This window comes from Neodiprion fabricii, chromosome 6, assembly GCF_021155785.1.
Source record: "Neodiprion fabricii isolate iyNeoFabr1 chromosome 6, iyNeoFabr1.1, whole genome shotgun sequence".
In the NCBI taxonomy this organism is placed as follows: domain Eukaryota; kingdom Metazoa; phylum Arthropoda; class Insecta; order Hymenoptera; family Diprionidae; genus Neodiprion; species Neodiprion fabricii.
The window spans coordinates 5908675-5933278 of record NC_060244.1 but is presented as its reverse complement, the minus strand read 5'-3'; the positions used below and the strand labels follow the sequence as shown (position 1 = coordinate 5933278).

The 24604-nt window shown below is 36.5% G+C and overlaps 4 protein-coding genes and 1 pseudogene across 5 annotated transcripts; 2 read left to right on the top strand and 3 right to left on the bottom strand.

Moving 5' to 3' along the window:
- The first annotated feature begins 33 nt into the window (after positions 1–33).
- Positions 34–13615, top strand: LOC124184820. Its single transcript, XM_046574923.1, has 27 exons — positions 34–338; positions 441–507; positions 703–894; positions 993–1179; positions 1266–1503; positions 1993–2215; positions 2321–2527; positions 2616–2740; positions 2837–2997; positions 3182–3358; positions 3485–3655; positions 7610–7764; positions 7895–8075; positions 8178–8873; positions 9047–9860; positions 9932–10066; positions 10143–10321; positions 10416–10637; positions 10759–11120; positions 11227–11485; positions 11610–11993; positions 12089–12233; positions 12364–12551; positions 12642–12832; positions 12920–13050; positions 13146–13335; positions 13415–13615. The coding sequence occupies exons 1-27, from the start codon at positions 290–292 to the stop codon at positions 13581–13583; spliced, it is 6198 nt and encodes a 2065-aa protein (XP_046430879.1). The 5' UTR covers positions 34–289; the 3' UTR covers positions 13584–13615.
- Positions 3836–7350, bottom strand: LOC124185183. The gene is made up of 3 exons (XM_046575668.1): positions 6874–7350; positions 6618–6759; positions 3836–6509 (listed from the first exon to the last, which is right to left on the bottom strand). Exons 1-3 carry the CDS (start codon positions 7049–7051, stop codon positions 5591–5593), a joined length of 1239 nt encoding a protein of 412 aa, XP_046431624.1. The 5' UTR covers positions 7052–7350; the 3' UTR covers positions 3836–5590.
- Positions 13616–13877: 262 nt separating the features above from the next.
- On the bottom strand, positions 13878–15091 carry LOC124185184 (succinate dehydrogenase assembly factor 2, mitochondrial-like). Of its 2 annotated transcripts, XM_046575669.1 has the most exons (4): positions 14749–15091; positions 14506–14654; positions 14176–14442; positions 13878–14092 (listed from the first exon to the last, which is right to left on the bottom strand). In XM_046575669.1, exons 1-4 carry the CDS (start codon positions 14782–14784, stop codon positions 14068–14070), a joined length of 477 nt encoding a protein of 158 aa, XP_046431625.1. In that variant the 5' UTR covers positions 14785–15091; the 3' UTR covers positions 13878–14067. The 2 variants fall into 2 exon arrangements, with proteins under 2 accessions (XP_046431625.1, XP_046431626.1); XM_046575670.1 differs by having other exon boundaries at positions 13878–14442; positions 14749–15081.
- Positions 15092–15104: 13 nt separating this feature from the next.
- On the top strand, positions 15105–18891 carry LOC124185180 (serine/threonine-protein kinase PAK 2). Its single transcript, XM_046575664.1, has one exon. The coding sequence runs from the start codon at positions 15525–15527 to the stop codon at positions 17034–17036; it is 1512 nt and encodes a 503-aa protein (XP_046431620.1). The 5' UTR covers positions 15105–15524; the 3' UTR covers positions 17037–18891.
- LOC124185186 lies at positions 17570–24242 on the bottom strand (annotated as a pseudogene).
- Between the last annotated feature and the right edge of the window lie 362 nt (positions 24243–24604).

The following is a 24604-nucleotide window of genomic DNA, read 5'->3' as shown; positions in this document are numbered from 1 at the left end:
GCTGGCACAAAATTGCGACGCGTAGTGGACGCGCAGCAAAATGCAGCAAAATTCCAAACGGGGATTGGCGGAGATCCGACGGAGCGACCGAACTGTCAAATTCTGAACAAAAAAGGGTGAAAGCCTGAGCGAGGAGGGGCGAGTCGCGAATGGGGTTGCTAGCTGCGAAATCTGTCATAAGGGAGCAATAGCGAATAATGAATTGACTGTTTTCGGTCAGTGCTTCTTGAAACGGTACAATCTGCTACAAGTTATACGATTTGAATAGTTATTTTTATTATTCCGAGCCATGGAGGACGACCTGCCGACCGAATACGACGTTGTCGTCGTGGGCACAGGTATTGATTTTTTTATATCACAAACCACGATATATTAGAATATATTTCAATTCATTCGTGTTCTGTCAAGCGTACTAAATTATTTATCACTATTTTACTCAGGAATGACCGAATCCATCGTCGCCGCGGCGGCTAGCAGGATCGGAAAAAGGGTTCTACACCTTGATAGGTAGCTGTTATCACTTTTTATTCATAAATTTCTATATAAATTCATATTGTAAAAAAACGCTGAAACGAACCGCCGGTAAAAAAGTCTGCACTTACTAATGTAAACGTAGATTGTAGGCACTCTCTCAACAAAAGCACCATCTGTTTACTTGTATTTTTAATATTTTATCCATTAACACGAAACCTCAATTTTTAGCAATGAATACTACGGTGGTCTTTGGGCTACCTTTAATTTCGATGGTTTACAAAAATGGATAGAAGATCTAAAATCTCCCAAACAGAACGTAGCAGATGCCACTTCATTGCTTCAAGCTGATGAGAAATTTTTAAAAGCCAGCAACCAATATTCCACTGTTGAAAATATCATTGAAAAATGGTTTATCTCCAAGTAAGTCGAGTTTCCAACTTTTATCAAAACAGATAGTTTCAAAATCTCATCGGATCGCAGTAATCAATTAATTAATTTTTCTTGAAATATTTTGACAGTGATGCAGACCTGCCAGTATTGTCGACGAAAGACACGCAAACTGATGGCTCTGGAGATACAGCAGCCAACGACGGAGCGGAGAAATCTGACGAAGATAAAAGTGAGAAAAAAGAAACTGTCAAACAATGGAGCATTGATCGGATTAAAAAGGAATACCGAAAATTTAACATCGACTTGGCACCAAAGGTTAGAGGAAACAAAATATACCACTGAAACACAGATATCTTGTAAAATTGCTCTAAGATTCAAACTTATCCTGATTCATTTCACAGCTATTGTTTGCTCGCGGTGAACTGGTAGAACTCCTAATCTCTAGCAACATTGCTCGATATGCAGAGTTCAGAGCTGTTTCTCGAGTTGCTACCTACATGGATGGCAAGCTGACCCAAGTTCCGTGTTCAAGAGCAGATGTTTTTGCCAATAAAACTGTGAGTGTTTTTGAAAAGAGAATGTTGATGCAACTGCTGACATCGTGCATGGAACAAGGAGCAGACAGTCCTGAATTTAATGGTAAGTGAATGTAGATCAAACAGCACAGGAAGAAGCGGGGGATTGGCATTGACAACTTTTTTCCTTGTTGTAAAAATATCGCGATCAATGGTGTGTAACAGCCTTGAGACCAATACTCAGTTGGGATAAACACGATACGTTGAGGCTGTTAACCCGCAGGATTTAGGTATTCGTCAATAATAATCAATAAACTTAGCACAACCTGATGCATGAGAGGAGTTACTCAACTGATCAACATTCTGTCCAACACACTGGTGCTAACTGTTCATGAAAAACAATAGGCTTGAATCCGTTTATGGCAACGGTTTGTCATCCACCGTCTGCTTACCATCCTAAACATCCGTTATTTGCAATTGAAATGAATTTCTTTTGAGAAAGAATAATTCGTGAGTCAGCATTTGCCATGGCATCGTATGGCTAATACTGATTTAGAAACCTTGGTTGGTAAAAATTGGAGAAAAATTTACAGAATGTTGAATTTTGTTGCAGGTTTCCAGGACAAAACATTCCTAGAATACCTCGATACGAAAAACCTTACCCCCATGGTAAGACACTATGTGATGCAAGCCATAGCAATGGCCACTGATAAAACTTCCACAAGAGATGGAGTCAATCGTACTAAACATTTCCTAAACAGCCTTGGCCGCTATGGAAATACACCTTTTCTTTGGCCCATGTATGGAAGTGGTGAATTGCCTCAATGCTTTTGTCGGTAAGTGGATGTACCTTGTAGTTTTTTTTTTTTTTTTTTTTAGTATGATTACCAAAATATACTGGAAGAAAAAGAACCAAAAGATTATCTCTCTCTTTTGAACAGTCTGTGCGCCGTTTTTGGTGGAGTGTATTGCCTGAAGAGACAACTAGACGGCATCGTCGTTGGAGATGGAAAATGCAAGGCTATTATAACTGGAAAGCAAAGACTGGCTTTGGAGCATTTGGTAGTTGGACAAGGACACTTACCACCAGAAATTGTATCATCCAGTGGAGAGCAACAGATATCTCGTGGAATTTTCATCACTGACAGGTAAGTCGATTTTTTGTTCCTTTTCTCTTTTATGATGCTACTTAATAAGCATATCGTACACTGCATTTTCAATTGAAAAACGTTGCAGATCCATTATGCAGGGGGAAAAGGAGAACTTAACACTACTCTATTATCCTCCAGAAGAAACTAGCCAAGAAGCTGTAACCTTAATCGAACTCGGCCCATCAACAAATGCGTGCCCTCAAGGACTTTGTAAGCACTATTTATTAATTTTGAATCTGTATATACCTGCGTTTCTTTTCTTTCTTTATTCAATATCATCTGTAATTGAGAAATCCAATCTTTCAGTTATGATACATGTGACGTGCAAGCGAACCAAGACAGCTGAGGAAGATCTGGCGTACGTGACTAAGAAATTCCTGCATGCCGAGGTACTTGATCCTAACGTCACTCGAAATGCCACCGATTCTCACACTCAGACTGTATCTCCCGACAAGAGACATCTCCAGGCACGTAGAAACACTGCGTACTGTCAGGACTCACTAACATATACCTCCCACCTATAGTAGTCACCGACAGTGACGTGTTTCTTTCCTAGTAATACTCCCAGCTCGGACAAATTTACACCACAATTTTGTCTCATTTCTGCCAGTTGGAAGGGTACAGTAATTATTAGAGACATGTGATTTCCAGGAAGGTTCTGGCGAGACGAAAGATGATAGCCTGGAAAGTCCTAAACCACAAGTTCTCTGGTCACTGTACTTGAACTTGCCAGCAAGTGATATTAAACTCAGCGATTCTGCTCCTAGTAACGTGCATCTCTGTTCTGGGCCTGACTTGGATTTAGACTTCGACTTTGCTGTGAATCAGGTAATTTTATAAAATCAGAATATGCCATCAGAGCCTTTGGTATACATGTCCAATCTATGATCCACAACGTGATCAAGTTAAATTTACTAACAAAATTTGATTTCTTGTTCCCTTTCTTTTATCAAGGCTAAAGCAATATTCAAGGCCATGTATCCTGACGAAGATTTTCTACCTCGTGCCCCAGACCCTGAGGAAATTGTATTAGAGGGTGAGGAGGCTCCGGGGCCACAATTTGAGGGAGACAAGCCAGAAGAAGGAGAAGAGAAACAGGATGTCGAAAAAACAGAAAAAGAAGAATGAAAGGAATTCCATTAATCGTGATACATGATACTAGCACGTATTAAGGTGAGAAATTGAAAGAATTGAAACAGAATAGGATCAAATCTAAATCTAAATATGGATAACTGAACGAACCTGTAATCCGCAAAAGTCTCATGTATGATTTTATACAATATTGTTGAAAAAAAATTCACCTAAGAGTATATCTGAGAAGGGGTACATCATAGAATTTGCTTAAATTTCGGGAGCAAGCAGAGAATAACCAAGACACATTGTCTTGACACACAGCTACCATATTACCAAATACATATTACTTACCCAGAAATTAAACAATTTTGTGGATGTAAACATTTGTGATATTACTATATTAACGTTGAATAACTTTCCGGGTATAGCAATGGGCTGTGATATTTTCACGTGTTATTTGATCGCACGTCAATGAGCAAAATGATACATACAAAATGAATAAGCTTGGGCCAGATTTCTACTGTTGAACACTTCCCTTTTATACTCTCAGGTGACAGTGTGAATTCCATTGCTAAGGCATCGCATGTTTCAATTCATATTTCACAATTTATCAGCAATAATTGTGCAACTGTATTATTTTACAGAAATAAGTCTAGTTTGATTTTCTTTTGTTTGTAAAATTGTATCTTCAACAGCTATATTGACTTACCGTTAAGTAAAAGTGCGAGGGTATAAAGGTTGCTCTTTTTTCGGGTACTGATAAACATAAGGCTAACAACTAAAGTAGAAAACTGAGACAGAGCTTGAAACTTGCTAAGGCAGAAATAATTTCTATGCATTTAAGTTTTTCGAAAAAAATAAATATTTAATAATGCATTGATAAATTTCATGTTTGCTCGATTCAATATTACAAATGCACTAGTTCCACTTGTTTTAACGTAATGCTTCTAAATATACTCTCAGATGTCTAAGAATACCAATCGCCGATAGTCATAATTATCAACTTATCCAAAAGAAAAAAAATTCGAAGATACTGAAAATAAAATTTATTTCCTGATTACTTACTAATCGAGGTTTATTTATACTAGAGACAATTAATTAAAAAAGTATCGTACATGAAGGATGTTTGCGTGTTTTTTCATGTAGTGGCGGATCTATGAAGTTATTGAACGACGCGAACAAACTTTGTTTAACTTTTCTTACGACACTGAAGATTTATGTTGCTCCTAAATTGTGGAAAAAAAAATGCTTCAATGCACAGTCCACAAATCAACATTTCGAGTATTATCGAGTGTCGTAAACCATTCCATTTATAAAATCTTCTGTTTTAATCTGCAGTCTACTTACAATCTGTGTTACAACAATTTTGCTTCTACGCATATTATTATGCTGCTTAAAACATTATTAATCGTGTTTTTACAACGGTTAATCCTGATACGACGATAATTCTTGATAGGGTTTAAGAGTTCACTTTCACCTTTGCGCTCATACAATTCATACGCCAAACTATTTCACAGATCTAGTATTATCATTTTCGTGCACTGTATGTGTAATAAATAACCAAAAAGCTAAAAATGAGGATGAGTTGTCTTCAATTTGACACTTTAACTACATGTATGCATATTATCTACGGTATGCTATTGTCGGAAATGATATAAAATAAATAAAATCTCTTCTCTACCTAAAATCAATAATACATAAGTATTTAAGTATAGGTATGTTGGCATACTTTCAAATGTCTTATGCATTTTTGTTGTTGAAATATTTATTTCTTACATAGAAATAAAGTGTCTCGAAATTTAAAAGATTATTTCAGACTTCTGTGCTCCTTCCTGAGGCTTTATTACATTCACATATTTGGCAATATTTGTGGTGAATTCAAAACATATTTCCTATTACTTATATCACTGTGAATCTCTGTGTACTGGGTTAGTTTCATTTTTCGAAGTAAAATATTACCATTAATACAAGTTTTTGCAGCTAGTTTCACCTCTGTTTGCTTTTTGATTTACGGGATCCTAACTTTGTATTTGGTACCTGGGAATATTTAATTTCTGCTCGAGTAACCAATTTACAAATTTCCATTTTGATTTCTGCTTGTGCTCTCATGGGTAAATTCATCACAGTCTGTGCCATACTTTCAAAGAATAGTTCCACACTGCTAGTGCTACTCCTTTTAGGAAAAACTTGTGGTGGTGGTAAACTTTTTTTAGACTTGAGAGAAGAATCAATTTCTATTTTAATATTTTTACAATCCTCTTTTGGCTCTTGTGACGGAGAAGTGACTCTAACACCAACAGTTTCCATCTTTGGATAATTATTAACTTTCATATTTGTGCTGGTCAAAACGGCAGTATCACAATTTTTATCCGATTGCAACTTGGGGCTTTCAACAATTATTTGATTCATTGGATTAAGACTGGACACACTTACAATAGAAGGTGTGGAAGTTGTGCTAGTTTTTAGAATAGCATTACTGCTCCTCAAATTTCTACCATTACGCAGCGCATTCAACTGGTAAGGTTTGGGACGAATAGCTCGATACCTTGTTTGCAATTTTGTGTTTTTTTCTACCAGACAAGGTTGAACAGGTGATTCATTATCAAGGCCACTGCTCCATCCTCCATTATCTTGTTCTGAGCTCTGTTCCGAAACTTGTTCTTCTATACCTGCAATAGTGTCAGCATGCAAATCCAAGTCCATGCATTCCAATGTCTTATCTTTAAACTTTTCATCAGTCTGCGACGACTGCTCTTTACTTTTTTCTTCGTTTGATTTTACTTGCTTGTTGTTATCATTACAATACAGTTCTCCAGCATCGCTGCATTCCGCATATTCTAATTTCCAGTCATCGCAATCAACCTCTTCAAAAGCTTCCAGTGCTTCTTGGTAAGAACGCTCGAATCTTGTTAAAAAGAAATTATAGCATGCATAAACTAATAAAATTTGTTTAACTTCAAATATATCGAGTCTTTCGGAGAGAATAGGCTTCTCATCCGGAATGAATACATACGAAAATTTTAAGAAATCCATAGCGTCTTCGTACAACCACTTTCTTCTCGCTGAAATTCCTAAAACACCTTCCTGCAGTCGTCGTCTCCTAAGTTTAGAATAAACGTCTTTCAAGCCTTTCCATCGCCTTTTGCAATCCTCGGCTGTAACCAAATTTAACGTTGTAAAAATGAATATCGAAAATAAAAAACAAACAATTTATTTCGCCCATTCATGGATCACGAATACTTCAAGTATGAAGATATTTATCAATTCACCTGAAATACCGATCTCCGCAGAAATCGCTTGCCAAAGTCCGTTTACTTCATTTCGATTCTTTCGACGGGTAGGCGACGATTTTGACGGCAAGTACATCACCGGATGGTCCTTGACAAGATTAATCAGCTTCAAGCAAATGTGAGATCCCAGTTCGGTGCTAGGCGTTTCACAGGACATTTCAATCACAAGAATTATCCAAACACCAATTAAACAATTCGAAAAGTTCCGCTTTTATCAAAGACTTTTGTCAATACGATTTCGCAAACTTGAACTCGATTGACGATTCTCGCATGCGCATCATGCTGCGTTATACCATAATTACAAGTGATTATAACGCATTGATGCCGCGTAACGCCATTACAATGGGCAGTTTCAAACTGGACAAAGCGAATATATATCTGTGAACCATTGCCCACCACTGGGTTTGATAAGTTGTCTGATTAGCCCAATTTTGTCCCCGAATTCATCAGCATAGCCAACAAACAAGAGAAAAATATCACTAACCAAAAATAGGTATGTATTATGTGCCAGGTGGTTGTGCAATGTAGTACGCGCGCCCTGACCCGCGCAAATGAGGTTCGAAGAGAGTTTTCCTATGTAATTTTCAAATATTTTGCGCTCGACTAACCTCAAATAATGTGATACACATACAATTTAGTTGAGGAATCGGATTTAGAAAAGATATGTATTACGACGTATATTAAAACTGGAATGTTGTAGAAGTAAAAACACATTATAATCAATTATGTGCCTTGTCTCGTAACAATAAGAACGGACGAGATCAAGATGTCAAAAAAATCAACTCTACGTAGCAGTAAGAGAATCCAACCTACATTGATGAATTTCCTAACGAAATTTCCTCAATCTACCCCAAAAGTTATTCAGTCCAGGTAAATTTCGTCCTATAGTAATCCATATCTTGCCCTATATCATTGTTCTTGATTGCTGTTTATCAAGTTACTATTACACCTGATATACATATGAAATATTCGAATACTGAATTGATTATATTTTTTCTAGTATTCTACCTGACACTGCCAGTAAAAATGTTAACAAAAATTATAAAAAAAAATCTACTTTCGAGTCAAATGATATTTGGGATGACAGTGATACAAGTCTCGAGATTGAATCGGATGCTGAGGAAAAAGATCTGCAATCAGCGGTATCAAAAATTGATCGGAAAGCTTCCATCATATCATTGGTAAGTATGTCTAGTCCGAAACCATTTGATAGGCTCGACTGTAATATGATTTTAATATATTTTGTCCAACGTTACTATGTAATATTATTTGAATTATTTTAGAATGATTCCTATGAGTTCCCAAATCCCAAGTTAAATAATTATACAGTAAAAAGCTGTAAGGAAAATTCAACGATTCAATATGTCGATGATTCTATGGAGGAACAAGCCAAAAAAGACTTGGAGGCCTATAAATTGAGCGAAACAAATTTTACCAGCATGAACCAAAGCAGTGATAGCTTAAAAGAGAATAGCAAAGACAGTTTAATTTCAAAATACTCAAATGGTGTTAGTGAAAACAGTCTCAAGTTCACAGCTGACGAAACAAAAATACCAAGTGCTAATAATACAACAACAAATTCAGTAAAACTAGAGGAAGATCAAATGAATAACATGTCTCTTGATAAAGGAACTAAGTCAACACACTTCTCATTGACGTCAAGTTCTAACAGTCCTGGTAATGTTAGCAGAACAGTTCCTAGTCTGTCTCTGCCTAAAAATATCAGTATTAAGACTGAACCGAAAGATGAGACTGTTCCAATACCACTTGAACAGCCAGAATTGAAATCCCCTTCCCCAAAAATTATAGCTGATTCGGACAGTGAGAGTCGTGAATCGGCAGATAAAACTTCGCCAGTTAAGAGAAATGAATGGAAAGGTCCAGATATAAAACTAGATTTAAAACCATTGGGATTAGATGAGAAATTGGACCCCTGGATTGAAATGATGAAGAAAAAATCAGCAGTGGCGTCAATGCCTGTGAGTTTGAATAAGTTTAATTGGAATTCATACTGCATTGTTTCTTGATAAAATAAGTTATTCATAATTGAGTCATCATTTGCAAATAGTCTTTATTTTGTATTAGATAACCATAAGTGACCGGTATTGTTTTATTCATTCCAATCACAAACTAATGAAACTATTTTCTACAGCCACAAAAAAATCAAGTGCTGCAGCGCCAACAAATCTTCAAAGAAATAGAACTACAAGTTTTGGATAAAATTTCGATTGCATTTAACCAAATTCCTTTGCTGGTACTGGGAAAATTTCCAGGTTTCAACTTGAAGACTTATCAGGAGTTGAAAGTCTTGCGTCAGCATCTTAAGGCAAAAATACTTCTTATGCAAAAAAATTTGGATCGGCTCAGCCAAGAGGAACAAAATGCATCTCGCTCACGTGCAGATGAATTCCCTTGCGATGACCATTTGTCTGATTTTTCATCCCAAGAATTTGATGATTTACCATCACCATTGGCTTGTGGTACAAGTGGTAGCCCTCAAATAAAATTGAACCACAAACCAAGCACCGTTACGTCACCTCTAACAAATTACAACCAAAAACCAAGTACCGTTACATCTTCAAATGAACTTTATAATCATACCACTGAAAAACTACACTTACTTAAAGATGTTCAATACGAGAAATCGGTAGACACTGAATTGTCTTCTCCACCTGCTACTGTTAAAAAATCTGCCTTTCAATTAAAAAAACCTATCAGAGCAACTATGCCATCAGCAGTCATCAAGCACATTGGAAATACCTGGGAAAAGCTTCAAGGAATTTCCGGACAAGCCAATTCTGCAAGTGTTAATGAAAATGGATTCAAGCCTGCAGCGATTTCCAGCAACTTCTCAAGCAAAATGAGTGACAAGACTAGCAGTACAGAATCCTCATCACAAAAATCAACATCTTCTACAAAGTCAACGTTCATGGATGATTCATGGAATAGGATGAACGATAGTTTTAGTAAGTCTTTGTTCCAACACTAATTTGCTGAAATAAATATTTCAATATTTTAAAGCTCATGTCTTCTACAGATTTTCCGACACAGAGCCATCATATGCCTTTGGATAAATCGCTGACCGATGAGCTACTAGAAATGCCGACTATTGAACTTGATTCTGATGCTAGGAATGCTGCTAGACAATATAATAAACCAGTAAATACAAGATGTATGTAACTATGATTTTATCTTGCATGCTTTGTAACCGAGTCAAAAGGTATTACTCTTCTTGTTTTGTCACGCAGTGTCTAGGCCAACACCTATCGACACAGCCAGTGTAAATCAGCGTACGAAAAGTTCGAACTCTGTGCAGTTAGCTAGCTCAGCATCCCAGAGTGGAATATTTACAGGCGATTATAAAAACGATGGAGTCAGTGGCGAATTCGATGGTCTGCAATATCCACATTCGCGAGAAATGCTAAAGGTTTAACAAATGACAATAACACTCCCGATTAAAATTTTGATCAACCAGTGTGGTTAACGAAATCAATATTTTCTCGTTTACCCAATGAATTTAGGTCTTTAGACAAAAATTTGGATTACACAGCTTCAGGTCGAACCAACTACAAGCCATAAATGCATCACTTCAAGGGTTCGACTGTTTCATACTAATGCCAACTGGCGGTGGCAAATCTCTGTGTTATCAATTGCCTGCACTTCTTGCACCTGGTATCACAGTGGTAGTTTCACCATTAAAAAGTCTAATTCTCGATCAAGTTCAGAAGCTCAATTCTCTTGATGTAAGTACATAGGTTTATCATCATTGGCGAAATTGATGTTTGTTATACTTGTTACAGTTGCATTGTTACTCTCTGCTATCTATCGTACACCTAAATTCTACTTCTTTACAAATTTTTACAGATACCAGCTGCTCACATATCTGGTAACTTGACAGAGAAGCAAGCGGAAGATGTATATAGAGAGCTGTCGAAGGCAGGGCCTATGCTCAAGCTGTTGTATGTAACACCAGAAAAAATTTCCGCATCTCAGAGATTCTGCTCATGTTTGAGCAAGCTTTATGAACGAGGCTTATTGTCCAGATTTGTAATTGATGAAGCTCATTGCGTCAGTCAATGGGGTCATGATTTTAGACCTGATTATAAGAAGCTAAAGTTACTGAGAGAAAATTATCCCAGAGTACCGACAATGGCTTTGACTGCAACAGCTACACCAAGAGTGCGCACCGACATTTTATACCAATTAAACATGACCCGTCCAAAATGGTAAGCGTAGTTTACTTTCTCTTCGATGTTATTTTATCTAACGATTTTTTGAACATCGTTGTACTCTTTCACATTTACATGATTGTACAATGATCACTATTTGCAGGTTCATGTGCAGTTTCAACAGGCCAAATTTAAAGTATAGTATTATCCCCAAAAAAGGTAAAAACTGCACAGAGGAAGTAATTGCTATGATACAAACAAAATTCAAAAAACTCTCTGGAATTGTATACTGCCTTTCACGTAAAGATTGTGATAATCTTGCCGATGATATCAAGAGAAACGGCATATCAGCTTTGAGCTACCATGCTGGACTCACGGATGCTCAGAGAGCCACAGTACAAGGAAGATGGATTTCCGATGAGGTAAACCACGCCTTTACTGTTCATCTGGATTTTTATACTTGAAAATAATATTTCACTGATGAAGAGCTACTAAAGTAGAGATGACACATGCATATTACTGATCAAGAACTATTCTCGTGTGCAGGTTGATGTTATTTGTGCAACCATAGCATTTGGAATGGGAATTGACAAACCAGATGTGCGATATGTGATGCATGCTGCCTTACCAAAGTCGATTGAAGGATACTATCAGGAAAGTGGTCGAGCTGGCCGTGACGGTGAACCAGCAGATTGCATTCTGTTTTACAACTATGCCGACATGCACCGTATAAGAAAGATGATCGAAATGGACGGAGCTTCTCAGGAGGTAATAAAAACTCATATGGACAATTTATACAGGATGGTTGCATTTTGTGAGAACACAACAGATTGTCGAAGAGTACAGCAGTTAAACTATTTCGGTGAAATATTTAAAAAGGAGTCCTGCATCGCTAATAAGAAAACGACCTGCGACAACTGTAGAAATAAGGTACTCTAAATTTCTTTATCAATATTTTATCATATGTAAATAATTTTTTACCGAGTCAATTGCAATTAAGTATTTTTATCTGTGTTTCTCATCAGGACAAATATGAATTGGTTGATGTAACTGAAGACGCAAGAGAAATTGTTAAAGCAGTACAAGATTTAGGACAAAGAAAAGGCATAACGCTTTTACAAATAACGGAAATCTATAAGGGTAGTGATCTCAAAAAGATAAGGGATGCAGGTGAATATCATTTAGATCCTTCCATTTCTCTATCAGTACTCTATTACATATAAAAATCTCATACTAAAACAACTTCACTGTTACTTTTCAATATATGTCACACTATTAATCTTATGCCTATTCATGTCAGGCCATAATAAACATCGAATATTTGGTCGTGGTAAAAATTGGAAGAAGAATGATATCGAGCGGCTGCTACACAAATTGGTGATTGATCAATATCTTCAGGAGAACATGTATATCAACAATGAAATCACATGTGCATATCTCAAGATAGGACCCAAAGGACGAGAGCTTTTGACAAAAACAAATCTTAAAGTAAACAACAATTTCTCCTTTGTTCATTGAAAGATTTTCCTGTATTAAGATATTGTGAGTACTGACACTGTGTCGGGGGGGTTATTTTAGATACAGTTCTCGCTGAGGACAAGCACTAGTACCACTACGGTGTCAGTGACTTCATCTGACGTGACCCCATCAAACGAAGCGCTGAAGAACTTACAATCACGATGTTATACCGAGTTAATGTCAATTGTACGCGGAATTGCTGGTGCCTTGGATGTTTCTGCTGCTTCTATTATGAATATGATTGCTGTCAGGTTGGTGAATACAATTCAGTTCTTTAAACATAGACATTGATAAAAATTATCTGACTACTCATTCACGATGCTTTTTTTTTATCAAAGAGCAATGAGCCAGCAGCTACCAGACAACGAAGAGGCAATGTTAAAAATTCCTCACGTCACAAAAGCGAACTATGATAAATATGGAAAAGCTCTACTGGATGTAACCCAGAAATATGCTGCCCAAAAGTGTGGTGAGTACTTCATTTCTTGAGGTATAATTACTAGTAGACAACAAATGTTTGATAACTCAATATTTCTTACTAACAAACTCGTTTGCTTTCAACAGTTCTGCTGAGCGAAGGCTCAAGCCACGATAACGTTTGCAATGATGAAAATGATGAGGGTACTACATGGTTATCTACAGTATCTAGTCCAGCCTTTACAAGTAGTACTGGTAGCAGAGGTCGAGGAATAAAAAGAAGAGGACGAGGTGGAGTTACTAGCAGAGCAAAGAGATTCAAACGTGGAGCATCAAAGTTAGTGTCAATAAAAAATGTGGTGAATTTGGATTTGAAAATAAATATTTTTCTTGTTTCATATATCTTGCTCTTTCAGCTCTGAATATCAACAATCGACTACTCGAACCAAACGTGGTTCAGGAACAACACGTGGCTCAGGGACATATCGAGGAACTGGAACGAGCCGTGGTCCAGGATTTCTAGAACCTGGACAAAAGAAGGCCTTTTCCAGAGACAGCAGTAGATTCGTAAATCTCGGATTGTAGTAACCTCAAATTTAATGAAACAAGTTCTGAAAGAAAAAAAACAACCTAAAACTAGCTTCCAAGTGTTCAGACTATGTAAACAGATTGTGTGATCAAGATGATGAGATGATTATGTTCACGATAAGATTTACTTATTTTTCAATCCTAAGGTCTTAAAATGATGAAAGACGAAGATCTTAGGATGATTGAAAATTGCTATCAGTTATGCAGCCCAACTAGTACTTGTGTATAAAAATAATTTTGAATAATTTATTGTCGAGAAGAAATGTGTTTTGTAATAAAATGGTTTTTAACTTTTACATAATATTTGTTTTTTACACACACCAAAAAAATCCAATCACAAAACTGAGAAATAAATACAATTTTCCTGATATGACGCGTGAACAAGTTGGATATATAAAAAATACAAAATACTGACTCACTTTTAGCTCTTCCGAAACAAAGAGCAACGCTGATGATCATTTAGTTTTCCATATTGTATCGTTTATAACTGTTTTTCACTTTTGATCCTGCCAGGGAATAAACTCATCTGTAGTGTAATATCGTTTTTGAAATCTCTAATTGCAATGGCTACTCGTTCATAACTAATTACAATTCTGGTTGCATCAATCTGCTGACTCTATCCTTATTTTTAACATGCTCTTTGAGCAAATCCATAACTTCATTGTCAAACTCAGACGGAGTCGGCTTAACTTCTGCAGCCCAGTGAAATATATCCCAGTCATTTGACGGCAGGTTGATCAATCTATCGTACAGCACCATTTGGGATTCATTGAAGTTGTCGAGGTACTTTTTGGCAAAAGTACTAAGAAGGAGACCGTTTTCCAACATACCTCGTTTGCGAGATTGGTAGATGAGCCTGCAAAGTGAATTCTAATTTAAGTTTGTTCAAATAGAGTCGTTTTATACCCACGATACCCACCTAGCTCGTTTTAAGGTTATGTCTTCACCTTGCCGTTCCACATAAGGAGGAATGTGTGGCTCACGTGCCTCGGGATGAACAATATTGAGATCATCGTTATCGTTAACGGAGCTACGAGAAATATTCCTCGTCAAAATGAAAGATCTAGCCTGTAATAAGCAAGATTAAATAAACACCGACTTCTACGTCTTGTTACATAATTGCGAAAATATCCTGAAAGAAAATGTATCGATGACAACTTACATTAAACAGCCTACCGGCCTTCGTTATAGCACTCATCTTCGTACACTTTGAGCAGCGAAAATCCGGATGCGTGTAAAATTGCGTCAAATTATGTATTTGTTTTCCCCACACCACCGTTTCTTCACCGTGCAAACATGTATGTCAAACAACACCTCACGTCAAACTGGTTATGGATCAGCGGATAGAAACCAGTCATAAATAGGCAAAGCAGACAACGTAAAATTTTTTACCAATCAGATCTTTTTTTTCGGTCACGTGATTTCGGTGATTATTATAATGTGATTATAATACACCAATGAACTACGACTAAGAAACTATCGATAACTGTCGATTTTGGTTGGCAAGCAAGTCGAAAAGAACAGGGTGACTCATTTGCTGAATCAGTCGAAAGCAGATGGCGACAGTGTTGGTCGATGATTGTTAAAATTAGGTATTTTTCGGAAAAAGAAGTTCTGTTACATTCTCTGCTGCAATTCAGACGGCATATCAGTGTAGTGTACCAATGTAAAAGAAGTTTCCAGGAGTGCGTGAGATAATTAGTAATGTCTGTGTCGAGTGAATGATTAAATAGCACACGCCTGCAAATGAATAAAGTTTGTAAATAGATAAGACCGAGACTCGCAACTCACGCGGCTAAATCCTGAATAATGGGTGTGATCAGTCTCCGCGTTTTCGATACCTTGTATTAACACTCGCCGTTTTCGATAACTAGGAAAATAAATTCGTCAACCACGGTGGAACGCCCGTCGATAAACTTTGCTAAACCGCGTGCCAAAATGAGCCTGAGTATAACAAGGCTATTTACAAAGAAGAAGAACAGCAACGTCGAGGTAGTTTCGGAGATAGGTCTGCCGACAAACGTCACGCAGAATATCCACGTTACGAAAAATGTCGAAACTGGTCAACTCGAGGGTCTGCCCGACCGGTGGATCCAAGAATTGGACAAGCAGATAACCAAGGTCGAGCAGAGTGAGCACCCAGCAGCAGCCTTGCAGGCGATTAAGTTCTACAATTATTCAATAAAGAAAAAACCGCTCGAGGAAGTTTTCAAACCATTTGTCACAGAGAAATTGATCGCCGAAGAATCGCAAGAGATCGATAAAATCTTATCGAAAAAACAGTATCAATCTGGTGATTCCGACGGCAGCACCTCCATCAGCTCAAATGACAGCCAGCAGAGATTACCAGACCTGCCTCCGAAGCTCAACAAACACCCCAAGCCCGCCCCACGAACAAAGGTGGAACATTCTGAAAAAACGTTGACACAGATATTAGAGGATTTAAATACTTACCAAATTAACGAAGAAGATGAAACTCGACTGCCAGATGATATCCGTCACCCGGAAGACGAGAGTCCCATACTACGAAGAAAGACTGAGGGTTCGGTGGGGAAAATGACAGAGGACGAGGTTTTCGAGGAGCTGAGAAAAATCTGCAATCCCGAAGATCCGCATCGCAGGTTTGAGAGAAGCAAGGAAGTAGGAGCTGGTGCGTCGGGCACTGTTTTCATAGCCACCGATACAAAGACTGGTCAAAGAGTGGCCATCAAAGACATTGATTTGACCAAACAGCCTAAGAAGGAGCTAATTCTGACAGAGATTCAAGTCTTGAAAGGATTCCATCATCCAAATCTCGTCAATTTTCTTGACGCTTATCTGGTAGACGAAAATTTATGGGTGATAATGGAACTGCTGGATGGAGGGCCGTTAACGGATGTCGTCACTGAAACTATTATGAAGGAGGCCCAGATAGCGGCAGTCTGCCGCGAGGTTCTCAAAGCCGTTAGCTTTCTACATGCAAAAGGAATCATTCATAGAGACATTAAATCCGACAACATTCTACTTGGAATGAATGGGTTGGTAAAGGTGACAGACTTTGGATTTTGCGCAAACATTGTTGGTGACGAAAAGAGGCAAACAATGGTTGGGACCCCATATTGGATGGCTCCAGAGGTTGTTACACGGAAACAGTACGGTAAAAAAGTAGATATTTGGTCCCTTGGTATAATGGCGATTGAAATGATCGAAGGAGAGCCTCCGTACTTGAAGGAAACTCCGCTCCGAGCTCTGTACTTGATCGCTGCTATAGGGAAACCATCCATCCCGAGGTGGGATACGCTAACTCCTCATTTTCAAAATTTCCTTGAGAGATGCCTGGCTGTCGAGGTCGATGATCGAGCAACAGCTGAGGAGCTGCTCGCTCATCCTTTCTTAGATAACTGTGCAGATTTATCTACGCTAACACCGCTAATTCGTGCAGCCCAAAAAATTTTGCGAAAAGTATTTTAAACAAATTATATTGTCTCAAAAATTAATTATATGAGTAGGAAAATTGAGAAAATATTCTTCCACTCATCATTTCCAGTTGTGTATCGCTATCGTTTCATAGCCAGTACTCGACCCTTCGGTACGTGCCGCAGAATATTTATACATACAGTTTTTCTGTAATAAATTTAGCATAAAAAAACTTTTATCAATTTTACAAATATTTACTCGAGATATACTATACATATTTTTGAAGCCTGTATAAGTTTACATTTAACATTAATATGAAACAGTCATGATTAGTATATTTAGTATTTGTAGTTTATCAATGATTGCAGATATAAATAATTTGATCTAGTGCAATCAAGTGTAGTCAAAGATAATTGATACTATGTTCAAGACTGACACAAAGTATTCAATGTAAAATCAACTTACATCACTTAACAAAAGTATTTTGCATATTCAGTCAGTGTTAAAAAAAATTCATAACTTACTTTGCGATAGACCTTTAAAGATTGAAGACTCACTTGTTTTTTTTTTTTTTTTTTTTTTTCTTTCAAACAAACCAAATATTTTGAGAACTACTTATTAGAGTAAACAACTGCCAATATATAATCCGTCAATTTTCAGGCAGGGTTGGCATTAATTGACGTGTTTTACATTTTCTCAAGTGCCTAGCTTTCCGCTCAAAAGTATTTTTGCCTTTGAGCAGTATTAAAACGTAACAAGTAATTTTGATAGATTTTATACAATTGTGATAAGTAATTTTCAGATAATCATTCAAAATTTTATACATATGTATACAGTTTTTGCTAACCCTGGATTATATAATTGTAATTTAGCAATAACCATTCTGACGTAAAAATCGATCATTTTTTAAACGGACCAAACAAATGCTACATTCTACAATATAGGTTATTTCATGTAACAGTTTATTTAGATGAGCATTCAGCATTTTTTCTATTTGTACTTTACACAATTTTTTAGATTAAGATGATGCAATAATAATTATGCTTGTAAAGCGTGATTTGTCTGCTCGTTGTCAAACAACCAAGCATTTTATACCCTAACATTGTAAAATCATATTTGCATTCATAAAAATGTTACTATTTATCAAAATTCCCATGAATTTGACAATAAAATTCTGAGCAAATAATATAATCAAACTTTTCCCAACGACATATAGTGTGACATCGAATTCCAGCATGCATATTAAGAAAATAATAACTGTAAAAAAGTTTAGATGTAACGCCACAACTTCCTTATCTTAATTAGACTTTTAAGCAAAAGCTGTAGTATTAAATTGCTTTAAAATACTGGTAACGTAGCAGAAGAAAGGAAGGAGAAAATGAACCTTCATGAGAAATCAATTGAGATGTGATACATAGATTGAATGATATTGTTGATAATTTAGTGGTTTGTGGACAACTTCTGTACAACAAGTTATCGATATTAAAAATGCAGATTTCAAAGTATCCAACTGGAAATCACACCAACAAGTTATTTATAATACCAACACTAACCACACAAAAGAGCGTTTGTGAAAAATTTAAATAATTAATTGTTTACAAAAAAAAAATGTCCACCTTTTAATATTAATGCCAGATTTTTATGTATGAATTGCTTGTATGAGAATTCTAATCAAACTGTGTCTGAATTGTCAATCAGATCTATTGCGATTTCGTCAATTCTAACAAATATAAGATTTTTCATAAAATTATTGCACAGTCACAGCTGTAAATCGCAGCCCTTATCTGCTGGGCTATAAATATTGTATGAGTTATGTATATGTAATTAAAACACGTATGTAACAATCATATAAAAGAAATTATACATTTTTTTTCCCCCTGGTCGGAGATTGAGTCTAATGCCTTGAAAACTAGTGAAAAATTATATTGGGTAAAAAAACTCGACCGAACCCACGACCTTGAGATTCAAATGGAATCGAACGATGTAAACAGTGAGCTAAAGATACTCCTGTGGTATGTAACATTATACAGCATATCAGAAGAGAGTATGTGTTGCTATGTCGCTTAGTATGAAAATTATCGTGCCGCTTGATAAGCTGAGATAAAAGTAATAAATGATACTTCTACAGAATTCGATTCCTAAATTGAGATAACGAATTACATTACCTTTTATCTGTAGTTGAACTATAAATCTACTAAAGAAAATGTTGGAATACACAATTACACGTGAAAATACGGTACTTTTGCCTTATTATTATATGGTTCAAATCATAGAAATGCTGGTTTTATATGCAAAGAAGCGTATAGGGATTCAATCAAATGAGAAAATATCATGAGGAACAAACTCCTGCTTCCCATATGTGTACATGAAGTAAAGTATTTTTAAATAATTAGATCGGATTATTTCAGTTCCGTTACAAATGATAATTGCAAAAGTTATATGCAATGGAAATTCTAGGTTTTTCATATACACATATCAGACATACTTTAGCATAGGTGAGGACATGCAATACCTTTATTTGACTAATTGAATTTCCTTCCACTTTGCTTTAAATAATTAAAAAAAAAAAATGGACACAAACGATAAAATAAATTCCTGAAAAATTCCTATTGAAATAAACAGTGTTTCTTTATAATAGATTTCTTGATTGAGAGTTTTTATTTGCACTGATCCCGAATTGTAAGAATAATGTACGTAATAAATAAATAAATAAATTATGAACCGAAGTAATGTTGATCTAACGATTGTCAGGCTAAAAATAAATTTCTTTAAATACTTAGAGATCGAAATAACATGTACGTACATACGTCATATGCAGACCGAACAAAGTGTATTATTGGCAAATCACTAAAAATATACAGAATATTATATTGAAACTACATGGCTACACAGCAACTTGTAGTTGATAGTAACTAGAAAAGAACATCAATAAATATTTTCATGAAAATTTCGTATACTGAATTCTACTGTACACCCTGAGTTCTAAAGAGCTTTACAAACTTCTGTAATCGTTCGTTATATTCATTGCCGTGGGCTTATACACTGGTAACATAATGGTCGTAGTTCAACTACGAAATACACAAACGAATCTGTACTGAATCGTAACATTATTTTGTTAAGAAAATTGCCGATTTCATTTAAACTGTAAATGAGCTATGACTGATTACTAAGTGAAGTTACTCTTCAAGTATCACCATCTGTCTGAAGCCTGTTCTTACAACTTACTAGAAACAAACATTCTCTTTGAAAATCAAGCTCTTAATACACCTTGGTTCTATGCATACACATAGGTGCAGATTCATCTTTAAATAAATATTCTGTACAATTTTTCTAACTTACGAAAATTTGGGAATTCTCAGAGTTCCTTCCATGAGTACGGAACCTGAAAGAAATTAGCAAGAATATTCGATCTTTATCGACAGAAGATGATTCATTTGGAACATAGGCAAAAGATAAGATATCTGAAATTAAAAGCGTTGAACTGCGTGCAAAAATTAATTTCTTTGTGATATGTTAAAAGTGGGTTACAAATATTTCTCAGTAATTACAGTTGGCTGAACAGTGTAAAACCTGAAACCTAATGCACTTTTCCATGATCGAAAAAAATTTGTCCACATATATACTTTGTTTAACTACTTAATTTTTGAATCACTTACAGGTAGAATCATAGACGTTTATGTCTATATGCTTGAGCCCGTCCGACAGCCAAGAAAGTTGGATCTTCAAGCATGGCTCTTAAAACAGCTAGAAAGTCAGCTGCCTGATCATCGTCGATTGCTCGCCTATCATATGATAGTGTTGTTGTCATTCGTGTGACGGTATTAAAATTAGAATCTGTGGGAGAAACTTATGATACAGAATTTGCTGAAAAATTGGGTTTATCCTAAAGGCTTGTACAAACAACTGATTATAATAAAAAAATTAACGCAAGTCCTACAATCAAGAGTGAAATCATCCATTCATAGTTAGACAGAAAACTCACCTAATTCCTGTCTTCCAGTTCCCACAGCTAAAATAGCTGTTTGTGGGGGATTTATTATGGCGGAAAATTCTTTAATGCCAAACATACCAAGGTTGGATATTCTAATGGAAATGATAATGATATAAAATGTGAGTAAAACTTGGAACATTTTAAAGAAGACAGTCGTATCACATAATTTAAACACCCAATGAAACTGGATATCTTACAATTAGAGATAGCTTCAATTAAAACTTACGTGAACGTTCCACCTTGAAATTCATGTGGCTGAAGTTTTCCGTCACGAGCTCGACCAGCAAGCTCTTTAATACTGGCAGAAATATCTATCAAACCTTTTGATGGAACGTCAAATATAATTGGCGTTATAAGGCCAGTTGGAATAGAAACTGCGAACGAAATATCCACTTTTTGCATTTGAATAATCTGAAAGTTAATGAAAAAATAAAAGTTAAAATACGACAATATATTTATATTTCACCATTTTTTTTGCCTAAATTAAAAGAGGTATACGACAATGTGTACAAAGTTGTCACACTTACCTGTCCATTCTGATATAACGTATTAACAGCTGGACATTCCAGGAGTGCGTGAGCAACAGCTTTAGTGATAAAATCGTTCACGGATACCTTGACGTTTTCCGCCTTCAACTTTTCCCGAATTTCGTTCAGTTTGTCTACTTTAATATCCATGAATTCGTAAGAATGTGGGATATTTCTCTGAAACAAAAATATTTTGGTTAGAAAAGAAAAAAATTGTGTAATAGTAGAATAAAGCAAATACGAAGTGAGTCTTGCGTTACTGACTTTAGATTCTGCAAGTCTTTTTGCAATGACTGCCCTAATATTGCTGACAGGAACATCCTTATACGTGGATGGGATATTTTGCCCCAATCCAGATGGTCTTTCACTGGTATTTCCGATTGCACTTGGATTGCTTGATTTGGATGCTGCAGGAGATTCCGGTCCAGCTGCTATAAAACCAATTAAGTAATAGTAAATTAATTTGCAAAAATTTGCTCAGAAGTCAACTCTAATCAAATTTCTTGGATACATTTGTACTGAGCAATACGTGAAATTGCGATTGTAAAATATTTTGGTGATGTAATTCAACATGGCATGCGTACTAAAATGATCAGAATCTATACCGATTTTTGGGGCTACTTTTTGCAGACCATGGGCTTGAATGTGAGCAAGAACATCACTTTTCAAAAGGCGATTAGGTCGTCCAGTTCCTTTTATTGAACCAGAACTCAAATCATACTCTTCCAGTAACCTTTTGACAGCCAAGCCATAGACCCTGGATCAAAATAGTATTTCTACATCTAATTACATCTGTCACACCTTCGCTGACGGTATTATAAATTCACTATTCTTAATTTACTTCGGAAATATTTGAAACTTGATGCTGCAGTCATGCAATGAAACCAACTTCCAAAGTAATGTAAACATACATACTGGCCGCTTGATGGTGGAAGCGTACTACGCGAAGTTGGCGCTGGTTTGAGTGGTTGAGATGGTGTAGAAGGAGCAGGTTTTGCAGCATTGGCGACCGGAGCAGTGGCAGGAATAACGGCCTTTGTCCAATCAGAACCCTTATCCATGGTCAAAGCAATAAGTTGGCCGACTTCAACTTGAGATCCTTCAGGTACCTGCGATGAAGACGAATTAAAAAGTTAGCACGACGATTTTCCTAAACAACAATCTATCTCCCCAACAGACACAACGTCATATGGTAATACTTACAATTATTTTAGCCAATACTAACTCGTCTTCGAGTTCAAAAGTCATGACAGCTTTGTCAGTCTGTATATCCGCGATAGCATCGCCTGGCTCAATATTGTCACCTTCTTTTTTTAGCCACTTTACCAATACTCCTGTTGTCATTGTTGGAGATAAAGCTGGCATCGTCAAGTCATGTCTGGAAGTGTAAAAGTTACAATATATTAACTTGCGTTTACATTTAGCGAGCTTTCGGAAGTAAAGATAATTGAAAGTATTCTACTAAATGACTGGCCACAATAGTTTCATTTCCAAGTCATACTTCTGTTTAATTCAAGCCGAATACCTCCAGCTCTAAAAATATTCACAATTTGTACATTAACTCACTGTCCATCTGGTATTGGCTGTGATGCAGATGCAGCTGGTGCAGATGGAGCAGGAGGATCTGAATTCGTAGAGAAAACTGACGGTGCTCCAGCAGTAGATCCTCCTGGCACTTCCACTGCCTTCCAATCCTCACCCTTATCTACCGTCAAAGCGATCAATGTGCCAACTTTGACATCTTTGGTTCCTTCTGCGACCTAAAGTTTAATAAGATATCCTAAGATGTATTTATAAAGGAAAAGATGTTATGGCTTGTGGAAGGAGCTATGAGAAATACTACAATATTGAGGAAGAAACAAACTATATTACGATTATTTTTGCTAGAATGGCTTCGTCGTCCATTTCCATCGTCATCACTGCCTTATCGGTTTGAATATCGGCGACAGCATCGCCAGGATCGATGTCATCTCCCTCCTTTTTCAACCATTTGATTAATGTACCTTGTTCCATGGTTGGTGACAGGGACGGCATTAGGAGTTCTCGTCCTTTTACTATTAAAAAAATTACATTTCTCACAACCTGCATAAATGGATATTACCTGGCTCGCGTTAATAGAAGTTTTCAGTTTTCAATAATTACGTACTTGTATTTCTCAATAGAAATTATTTACAGAAAATCCATAGTTATTTTTTGGACAATTGGATCTGATGTTCTAGGGATCGAAAAAAAAGTTGCATAACAAAATTAAAAAAAGGCTCTCCGCAAATACACGCAGAGTTACTTCATTGATTCGAATGAAATGCGCCATCCCTATCTCAGAAAAATTGGGTCAAGATCTAATTGTTAGCTACGAAACTTAATGCAATTGTTGATTTACGTGGTTAATTAATATTGGCGACATGGCAAACCTAACCTCTGGTAATCGCATATGTTCGCTCAAGTATTGATGAATGAAAAATTACGTACCATCGAAAACCCAGCTGGTGTGAAAACATGATCGATGATATTTTACGGGGAGTTCAACTTTCGGTATGATTGTTTGAAAATACTTTGTCGTAAACACACCGACCCTACCCCTAAGAACTTGCGCCATTTTTCCCCGCCGACAGAATGGGCCAAGGCGTAATTGGACTTGATATTCGCGTGACCTTTTTCCTCCGAATGTGTCCTCTGCGTCAAGGTCGTCTCTGATAGATCTCAGACAATTTATTCAGACAGATTCATTCTGTATGCAATCTACATCATTTGTAAAAATTCTTCCGTTACGTCAATACTAACGTACTGTACGTATATAATTTATGATTTTGCTATGAATCTCCGTATTGAGGCCAGTTTAATGTGAGACACCCGACTCTGCGAAACCATGTGAATTAAATAGCTTCACGAGGGCAAATTGACGTATCGTTATAACATCATCAGAATGAATCGTGTGGCAAATACATTCACAGTTTGCGGTAAATGTCTAACATTCTAAAAACCTCTTATCAATGGCACAAGAAAGCGCCTATCGCCGCGTTTATTCGAAAATCACGCGATGAATTGAGATAAAAAGCAGACGACTTCTAGGTATGTTTTCTTTTTTCGTTTTTCTAAAGTCTGTT

What these genes read in the sequence shown, in the direction of transcription:
- LOC124184820 (XM_046574923.1), top strand. Translation starts at nt 290, where the DNA reads ATGGAGGACGACCTGCCGACCGAATACGACGTTGTCGTCGTGGGCACA. An exon ending in ACATCGACTTGGCACCAAAG is followed by an intron (nt 1,180 to 1,265) that starts GTTAGAGGAAAC and finishes TTCATTTCACAG; the next exon opens with CTATTGTTTGCTCGCGGTGA. An exon ending in AGAAGCTCAATTCTCTTGAT is followed by an intron (nt 10,638 to 10,758) that starts GTAAGTACATAG and finishes AAATTTTTACAG; the next exon opens with ATACCAGCTGCTCACATATC.
- LOC124185183 (XM_046575668.1), bottom strand. Translation starts at nt 7,051, where the DNA reads ATGTCCTGTGAAACGCCTAGCACCGAACTGGGATCTCACATTTGCTTG. An exon ending in TGCGGAGATCGGTATTTCAG is followed by an intron (nt 6,760 to 6,873) that starts GTGAATTGATAA and finishes ATTTGGTTACAG; the next exon opens with CCGAGGATTGCAAAAGGCGA. An exon ending in ATGGATTTCTTAAAATTTTC is followed by an intron (nt 6,510 to 6,617) that starts GTATGTATTCAT and finishes CTTTTTAACAAG; the next exon opens with ATTCGAGCGTTCTTACCAAG.
- LOC124185184 (XM_046575669.1), bottom strand. Translation starts at nt 14,784, where the DNA reads ATGAGTGCTATAACGAAGGCCGGTAGGCTGTTTAAT. An exon ending in AGGCCGGTAGGCTGTTTAAT is followed by an intron (nt 14,655 to 14,748) that starts GTAAGTTGTCAT and finishes TGCTTATTACAG; the next exon opens with GCTAGATCTTTCATTTTGAC. An exon ending in ATAACCTTAAAACGAGCTAG is followed by an intron (nt 14,443 to 14,505) that starts GTGGGTATCGTG and finishes TTCACTTTGCAG; the next exon opens with GCTCATCTACCAATCTCGCA.
- LOC124185180 (XM_046575664.1), top strand. Translation starts at nt 15,525, where the DNA reads ATGAGCCTGAGTATAACAAGGCTATTTACAAAGAAGAAGAACAGCAAC.